At 42.7% G+C, this 8,822-nt stretch overlaps 1 protein-coding gene across 9 annotated transcripts in view; it reads left to right on the top strand.

The window, feature by feature from the left end:
* Positions 1 to 1,456: 1,456 nt before the first annotated feature.
* The window catches only part of UBR3 (ubiquitin protein ligase E3 component n-recognin 3), a 230,448-nt gene continuing 223,082 nt past the window's right edge, over positions 1,457 to 8,822 (top strand). For 5 of the 9 annotated variants that reach the window (XM_081814231.1, XM_081814223.1, XM_081814224.1 and 2 more), the window contains exon 1: positions 1,458 to 2,053. In XM_081814231.1, coding sequence (XP_081670357.1) covers positions 1,506 to 2,053 — 548 coding nt within the window. In that variant the 5' untranslated portion in view covers positions 1,458 to 1,505. Of the gene's footprint in view, positions 2,054 to 8,822 lie in introns of all 9 variants that reach the window. The other 4 variants (XM_081814230.1, XM_081814229.1, XM_081814227.1 and 1 more) reach the window with 2 other exon arrangements.

The following is an 8,822-nucleotide window of genomic DNA, read 5'->3' as shown; positions in this document are numbered from 1 at the left end:
GCAGGGCTTTGGAATCAGATGGATCTGGGTTCTAGTCACATTTCACTTAATTGCCAGCTGTGTGTTTTGGGGCACATAAATCACCTCCTTAAGTTTTAGTTTCCTCTGTTAACAGTACTTACTTCATAAAATTATTGAGAGGATTAAATGAAATAACATATATAAAGAGCAGGGCCCATAAAAAATATGCAACAAACATTATCTATATTAAGTATGTTCTATTTAACAATAATCAGACAAATATTTGAACATTTATGTCCAATGATGAAGAAGACTCATTCTTTGCCCTTAGGAAATTTACCAATTAGTAGTGAGGTGAAGATGAGATTTTACAGTAAAGGCAATAAGTTATATCATTAAGGGGTGCCTGGCTGGCTCAGTTGGTAGAGCATGCGACTCTTGATGTTGGGGTGCAGAGTTCGAGCCCATGTCTGGTGTAAAGTTTAAAACAAAGTTGTGTCATCAAGTAAGTTAAGAGCCATCCTTTTGAAGAAAAGAAATTACATAGCTAGACTGTGCTAGATTAGGTTGTAGGGTGATGGAGTGGGATGGAGTAGTGTGGGAACTAGGAACAATAAAGACCCAGAGGCAGGAAATGATAAAGCCTCATAAAACAGTGAACAGTCCCATTGGTCTCTTTCATATGGCAAACTTGGAGTAGTGTCAGGAGATAAGGATAGAAAGATAGGTGGCTTTTGGGGGCACTTGGGTGGCTCAATCAGGTAAGTGTCTACATTTAGCTCAGGTCATGATCTCCGGGTCCTGGGACAGAGCCCTAGTCCGGATCCCTGCCCTGTGGGAGCCTGCTTCTCTCTCTCCCTCTCTCTCTGAAATAAATAAATAAAATCTTAAAAAAATAAAAAAAGATAGGTGGGTTTTTGAGAGAATATTTAAGGAGCTTTTTTTTCCACTGAAGATTTTGAACAGGAGAATGATAGTAAGAATGTAGTGTACTTTAATCATCTACAAAATGTACTTTAGATTAACCTGATAATAATGTGAGGGTAAGAATTGATTTGGGGGAAAGTTAGGAGTTTGCTTCAATAGTAATAGTGATTCAATAGTAATTAAGGGTTAATAACAATGGGAATCTACATCTCAAAACGAAATGCAAATGCTTAAAATACCTCTGAAAGATGCTGTGTATAATTCCTATAGTCCAGGTAAATAAAGAAAAAAAGTCCATATTTAAAGATTTTTCATATGGTCCATATAAAGTTGTCCATATATATATATATTTAAAGGCGGGTCCCTTGTCTCAGTAGCTCTCAGCTTTGAGAGCCAAGAGGAGGGGGGAAGGAACAGAAGAGGACCCACGAGAGAGGGGCGGGGAGCAGCCCTGAAGCTCGAGGGGGCGTGTGCAGGGGCGGGGAAGCAGACGGAGGTGCGCGGCGGCTCCGGGGTATCGCGAGAGTTGGGCGGGCCGAGCAATCGCAGCAGTCAATTCCCCCACCCTCCCGGGAGGAGCCGCCGGCTCTGGGCTCTCCAAATTCTGAGCTCTCATCATGGCGGCGGCGGCGGCCGCGGCGGCCGTCGGGGGGCCGCAGCCGTCCCAACCTGAGCTGCCCGCGCCTGGGCTGGCCCTGGACAAGGCGGCCACTGCGGCGCACCTGAAGGCGGCCCTCAGCCGGCCGGACAACAGGGCAGGTGCTGAGGAGCTACAGGCGCTGCTGGAGCGGGTGCTGAGCGCCGAGCGGCCGCTGACCGCGGCTGCGGACGGCGAGGAGGCGGCGGTAGCCGGCGGCGGGGGCGGTCCGGGGGCGGCCGAGGAGGAGGCCCTGGAGTGGTGTAAGTGCCTTCTGGCGGGCGGCGGAGGCTACGACGAGTTCTGCGCGGCGGTGCGGGCCTACGACCCCGCGGCGCTCTGCGGCCTGGTCTGGACAGCCAACTTCGTGGCCTACCGCTGCCGGACGTGCGGCATCTCCCCCTGCATGTCGCTGTGCGCGGAGTGCTTCCACCAGGGCGACCATACCGGACACGACTTCAATATGTTCCGCAGCCAGGCTGGGGGTGCCTGTGACTGCGGGGACAGCAACGTGATGCGGGAGAGTGGGTGAGTGGAGCCCTCCTGCGGGGCGGGGGGCACCGCGGGGGGCCCAAGTCAGGTCTGGGGAGGCCTGGGGCGGGGGGAAGGCTGGGAGCCGACCCTGAGCTGTCAAGGGAAAGGAGTGGGGGAGGGTGCAGCCACATGGGGATGGAGGTGACTGAGCTGTCAGCGGTGGAAAGGGAATGGGGAAAGCGGAGAGCGTGTTTACCGAACGAGGCTGTGAATTTTCGGGGAAGCCAGGGCAAGTGAGTGGTAGCGACAGGAGAGCCAGTGCGTGGGGTAGGAGGGGAAGGAGGAGGAAAGGATTACTTGGAGAATCTGGTGTCGAGTTGTCAATTGTGTACTTATTGGGAAAAGCTTTAAAGCTGCCTGGTTCTTGGGAAGAAACTGATGATGTGGTTTGGATTGGCTGGGAGGGGGATGGTATTGGGGCGAATTGGGTCGCAGGATGATAAGAGTCGGGGAGGTGGTCTTGCAGCTGCAGGGGAGGACAGGTTGGGTAGAAGGACTTCTGAACTGTCGGTGTGTCTGTCAGTATCGGGGAAGGAGCTCTAGGGCTTATGAGGATTGAGGGAGGAGGGAAGGGGAGGGGCCTGCATGAAAAGTGACTGTTGAGCTGTCAGTGGAGTATTTGGTGTGCCGGAATGACATCTAGAATTGGGCTACTGAACAGTCGGTTATAGAACACCCTACATACCAGAAGAACAAACAAAACACTGAGCGAATTAGGAATCAAGTATTAGGTCTTCAGTTAAAAGGGCACTTTATTCGCTAATATGTGAACCTCTATCTAAAAGGAGACAGTCAACAAATGCTTCTTCTTTTCTTTTTTCTTTTTTTTTTTAAGATTTTACTTACTTATTTGACAGAGAGAGAGATAGCAAGAGCAAGAACACAAGCAGGGGGAATGGGAGAGGGAGAAGCAGGGCTTCCCGCCGAACATGACCTGAGCCGAAGGCAGACGCCTAACGACTGAGCCAGACAGGCGCCCAACAAATGCTTTTTCGATAGGAGCAGTGTACCAGGGTGTTGGGACTTAGGATAAAAGGCATTTCAGAGATTGCAGTGAGTTAAGGAGTTGGTACATGTAGTGTCTTGGCTTGGGACATGTTATCAATGTCTGGAGAAGTCCTGGGGGGGGGGTGGGAAACTTGGTGAAAGAGAGGACATTTTGGCTGGGCAGTAGTTGAAAGAATGTTAGCAAATCCAGTTATTCAAGTTCTGAAATTTTCCGGTCTTATAATTAATGATAGAGCATAATTCTTTTAGAAAGGGTCACTATTTTCTTCTTTGGAGTACTTGTAGGTTACTGTTACTACAGAATGTTTGTATCTACCAGGTGCAAGCAAGGATATTAAAAATGAACAAGACATTGACCAACCTCCTAAGGGGCTTACACTAGAGTAGAAAATGATAAATTCTTTAAATAGTGGGAGTTAGAGGAGGCTTCTGTGCAGAGGGAGTATGAAAAAGGCTTCAGAAAGGAGGTATTTTGAGCTTGCAACTACTATCACTACTACTACTAACAAAAACAACGGTAGTAGTAATTGCAGCCAATGTTTGAGAAGCAAAGTGTATTCCTTACACTTAAAAAATACTTTAAAAAATTAATATTTGAGTAGGTAAAATATTCATGTAGCTAAAAAAGCGCAAGAGAAAAAATAAAAAGATGCACAGTTTGAAGTTTCCCTCCCATCCTGCCTTTCATCTGCCGAGTTCCTTCTCACCATTACTATTTTCTCTTAGTGCAAAAACAAACAAGGATGAATATGTATTTTGATTATTCAGTTTCTTTTCATGCAAAAGGTAACATAACATCTTGCATTTTTCACTTACCAAGCACTTACCAAGAGGTCTTTCCATGTCAGTAAATCAGTGTACTCACCCTACTCTAAGAAGAACCCAAAAAACACTGCTGTATAGTGTTCATATCATGAATTTGCCACTCTTTTTTAATTAATTAATTTATTTTTTGTTTTGGCTTTTTAAGAAAGAGTGCGCATGAGCCGGGGAAGGGACAGAGAGAGAGAGAGAGAGAGAATGTTAAGCAGGCTCCATACCCAGCACAGAGCCCATTGTGGGGCTCTAGCTCATGACCCTGAGATCATGACCTAAGCTGAAATCAAGAGTCAGACGTTTAACCGACTGAGCCACCCAGGTGCCCCGCCACTCTTTATTTATTGTCATTTTTGATATTTGACATTTGGGTTTCCAGTATGAAATAAAAAACCTTGTATACCTGTGGTTTTTTTTTTTTTTTTTAAGATTTTATTTATTTATTTGAGAGAGGGTGAGCAAGAGAGAGCACGAGGAGGGGCAGGGACAGAGGGAGAGGGATAAGCCGACTCCCTGCTGAGCAGGGATTCCCAACGTGGGGCTACATCCCAGGACCTGAGCTGAAGGCAGATGCTTAACAACTGAGCCACCCAGATGCCCCTATACCTGTCTTTTTACACCTGTGCAAAAATATCAGTGAGATAAATTCTCAACCGTGGGATTTACAAATTGCCCTTCATAAGGCTGAGTACTAAGCAAAGTATCAGACTTCTTGTGTTCCAACAGCCTCATTAAAAGAGTGTTATTAACACTTTGGATTTTTATCCAACTGTGTGGTAAACAGTAGTCAAATATTAACTGCTTTACATTAGGTAACTCATTTAATCTTCAACAAACCTGAGATTGTTACTGTCATTATTCCCATGATACAGAAGAGGAAAGTGGGGCACGGTTTTAAAAAATTTGCTCAGGGTTATACAGGTAGTAAGCTACTGCCAGCCTGCTGGCTCCAGAGAGCGACAGCTCAACATTTCTCTCTACTGCCTCTACAAATAGCATTCCTATTGGGTACTTCTGTTCAATACTGTGTTTTTTTATGCTGTTCTTTTTTATTATTATTTTTTAAGATTTTTATTTATTTGTCAGAGAGAGAGAGAGAGAGCACAAAGCAGGGGGAGTGGCAGGCAGAGGGAGAAGCAGACTCCCCACTGAGCAGGGAGCCCGATGCGGGTCTCAATCCCAGGACCCTGAGATCATGACCTGAGCTGAAGACAGATGCTTAACGACTGAGCCACCCAGGTGTCCCTAATATGCTGTTCTTATTTGGGCCTTTGTTTCTTTTTCTTTTTTTTTTTAAAGATTTTATTTATTTATTTGACAGAGAGAGAGACAGCGAGAGAGGGAACACAAGCAGGGGGAGTGGGAGAGGGAGAAGCAGGCTTCCCGCTGAGCAAGGAACCCAATGAGGGACTCGATCCCAGGACCCTGGGATCATGATGTAAGCTGAAGGCAGACACTTAACGACTGAGCCACCCAGGCACCCCTTTTCTTTTTAAAAACTTTAAAAAAAAATTTTTTTAAGAGGGGTTTAAAAATGGGAATTGGAACAATCCTTTATTGGTATTTAGACATTTTTACTTCTTAGATGAGGTTAGCATTTGGGACCCCTAAAGAAGGGGAAAGTAGGAAATAATATTGATTTTTTCCTGAATTTTGGAACACAGTCATAATAATCAGGTTGGTCTGAATGAGTTGTAAGTCTGATCTCAATTGTGATGCTTCTGTGTAGGAGTGGAAATATCTCAAGTTTTCTCTGAAGGTACTCCTGCAGGGCATATCCTCATCTTACAGCATTTGCCTTTACTGACATCCGGTAGATTTTTATTTTTTCCCCTAGTCTGGCAGCCCTCTGTGAGTTGATACATACTGATAAATAATTATTATTGCCTATCTGAAATGCAGGGCTATTGCCTGTATGTGCCAGCAGTTACCATGTCCAATTTCATAAAGGGCAAGAGTAAACAATAAATGTATTGTGGCCGTGTGAAAATTCTGACATTTTTACAACTCTTTGGGTTGGATAGAATAATTCTGGGCTACGCACCTAATCTACTGCCTGGAGAGACATAGGTGATGTTAGCCAATAGTGCAGGTTAAAAGGCTGCCTCTGGAACCTTTTCAGAACTGGAAATCATCAACAAATTATAGCAGTGTTCCTGGTGGGCAAAGCTGGACTACCCTGGCATGGACAGAATATATTTAACTTTTGTCAGTTTTTGATATTTCTTAAAATCCTTTTAGGTTGCTAAAAATTGAAGACATGTTGTTTTTGGGGTTGTTATTGTAACTGCAATAGAAATTTTTAAATACCATTTTTCAGTAAATTTTTAAGGAAGGATTCTGTTTTCTCTGTATCTGCTTTCTTAGAAAACCTGCTATGCCTTAATCCTTTTCCCAAGTGTCTGTTGTAGGTAATGTGTGATTGGAGACGGGGAAGAATGTTGGATCCACCACTGTTAATTTTTACTGTTTTACTAATTACTATTAGTAATTAGTAAATTACTATTTTCAAATTTATAGTTATAAAAATATAGGGAGAGGATTCAGTTATTTTTGTAGTGGTATTGATATGGTGTGGAAATATAACAGGTATACAAACCAGAGGAAGAAAACAACTGAAAATTTATTTGTGGGGGTGCCTGAGTGGCTCAGTTGGTTAAATGTCTGTGTTGGGGTCTGGTCATGATCCTGGAGTCCCAGGATTGAGTCCTACATCGGGCTCCCTGCTCAGCAGGAAGTCTGCTTCTCCCTCTGGCCCAACCCCATCTTGTGCTCTCTCTCTCTCAAATAAATAAATAAAATCTTAAAAAAAAATTCATTTGTGGGATGAAATCACAAAGGCTATGGAAACTAGATATTATTAATAATTAGTAACAGCATAATTTTGCCACTAATGAATAAATGTAATCATTGTCAAAAATGGTTGATGGATGGATAAATTAAAAAGTAATGAAAAATCTAAAATAATGTCTGATTGGTTTGGGGTTCTGATGGTGCTAACCAGAAGTTGGAATTTTAAACATTTAGTTCTCAAATTTTGGTGCAGAGGATGACCATTTTTCATGTTCTATCCTGTATTTATAGTTTTTTTTGCCTCCTTGCTTGTTCTTCCTCATAGATTCTAAGCTCTTTAAAAAATAGGAACTTTATCTTGCTATTAATCAGAGGCCAGCCTAGTCTCTTGCACTTAGTAGGTGCTTAGTAAATTGGATGAATTAAATTGGATAAAATAGTGGCTGTATACTTGGACTGCCTCTGGAACCTTTTCAGAACTGGAAATCATCAACAAATTATAGCAGTGTTCCTGGTGGGCAAAGCTGGACTACCCTGGCATGGACAGAATATATTTAACTTTGATTACATTGGTTTAGTTATTCATTGATTGATTATTAAATTGATTATTTATTGATTATTAAACCCATAGCATCTTTTTTGAGAGTGCTTTAGGGATAATTTCTTTTTTTTTTTTTAAGATTTTATTTATTTGTCTGACAGAGAGAGACACAGTGGGAGAGGGAACACAAGCAGGGGGAGTAGGAGAGGGAGAAGCAGGCTTCCCGCAGAGCAGGGAGCCCGATGTGGGGCTCTATCCCAGGACCCTAGGATCACGACCTGAGCTGAAGGCAGATTCTTAAGGACTGAGCCACCCAGGTGCCCCGATAATTTCTTTTTTAATTTCAAAAGTAATACATATTGGTTACAACATAAAAATATGTGGAGGGGCACCTGCATGGCTTAGTCAGTTTAGCGTCTGCCTTTGGTTTGGATCATGATCCCTCTGCATAGCTCATGCTTTCTCTCTCTCAGATAAATAAATAAAATCTTAAAAAAAAAAAAATAAGTGAGGGGCGCCTGGGTGGCTCAGTCATTGGGCGTCTGCCTTCGGCTCAGGTCATGATCCCAGGGTCCTGGGATCGAGTTCCGCGTCGGGCTCCTTGCTCGGCGGGGAGCCTGCTTCTCCCTCTGCCGCTCTCTACCACTCTGCCTACTTGTGATTCCTCTCTCTCTCTCTGTGTGTCAAATAAATAAATAAAATCTTTAAAAAAAAAGGTGGATAAAGTAAAAAGTAAGGGTTCCTCTTTCCTCTAGCCCATTCCTCAGTGATACATTTCCTTTATTTTAAGCTTAGGTATACATTTAAAAGATGTTAATTATCATTTACTCTGCAATTGTAGCTCTTTTGTTGTGGGAAATTTTTAGATTTGTTTGGTCTGTGGCAGTGCCAGAAATGGAAGCAGTGAATGTCTGGTTAAATAGTGTATACTCTTCTGTACCTGGCTTTTTCCCCCTTAACATAATTATTGGACCCAGTCTCTTATTAGTGTACATAGAACCATTTCATTTTTTTTACAGTTAAATTGTATTTCATTGCACTTTTATATTTTTTTCCTGTAATTTATGCTGTCATTTCCCTACTGATAGACATTTAAATTGTTTCCAGTCTTGGACTATTATAAACATTGTTGCAGTCGGTATGCTTGTATACTCTTCTTTGTGTATATGTGTGAGCACACGGGTCAGGATAAATTTCTAGAAGTTATTATCTTGGTTAAAGTAAATGTACATTTTAAACTTTGATAGAGCCCTCCAAAGACATGAATTTATACTCTACCAACAATGAATGAAAGAGCATGTTTCCCCACATCTTGGCCAATATATATGGTATTATCAGTTTTTTAATCTTTGTTAATCTGTTAAGTGAGAAGTGATATATTGTTTCATTGCCCTTTCTTTCCAAACTGGAGTATTTTGAAGCAAATCTCAGCTGTCTTATAATTTAATTTATAAATATTTGAGTATGTACCCCAGTAAAGAGATGTGAACTCTTAAAAATAAAACATAACCCAAATGTCCATTGAGAGATGAATGGGTAAGCAAAATGTGGTATATACATAAGATGGAATGTTACTCAGCCTTTAAAAGGAATGGAGTTCAGGGC

The sequence above is a fragment of the Leptonychotes weddellii genome, chromosome 3 (genome assembly GCF_054177405.1).
Source record: "Leptonychotes weddellii isolate Sample4059 chromosome 3, ASM5417740v2, whole genome shotgun sequence".
NCBI lineage: Eukaryota > Metazoa > Chordata > Mammalia > Carnivora > Phocidae > Leptonychotes > Leptonychotes weddellii.
Note: the sequence above shows the minus strand (reverse complement) of the source record. Positions and strands in the feature narration are given on the sequence as shown.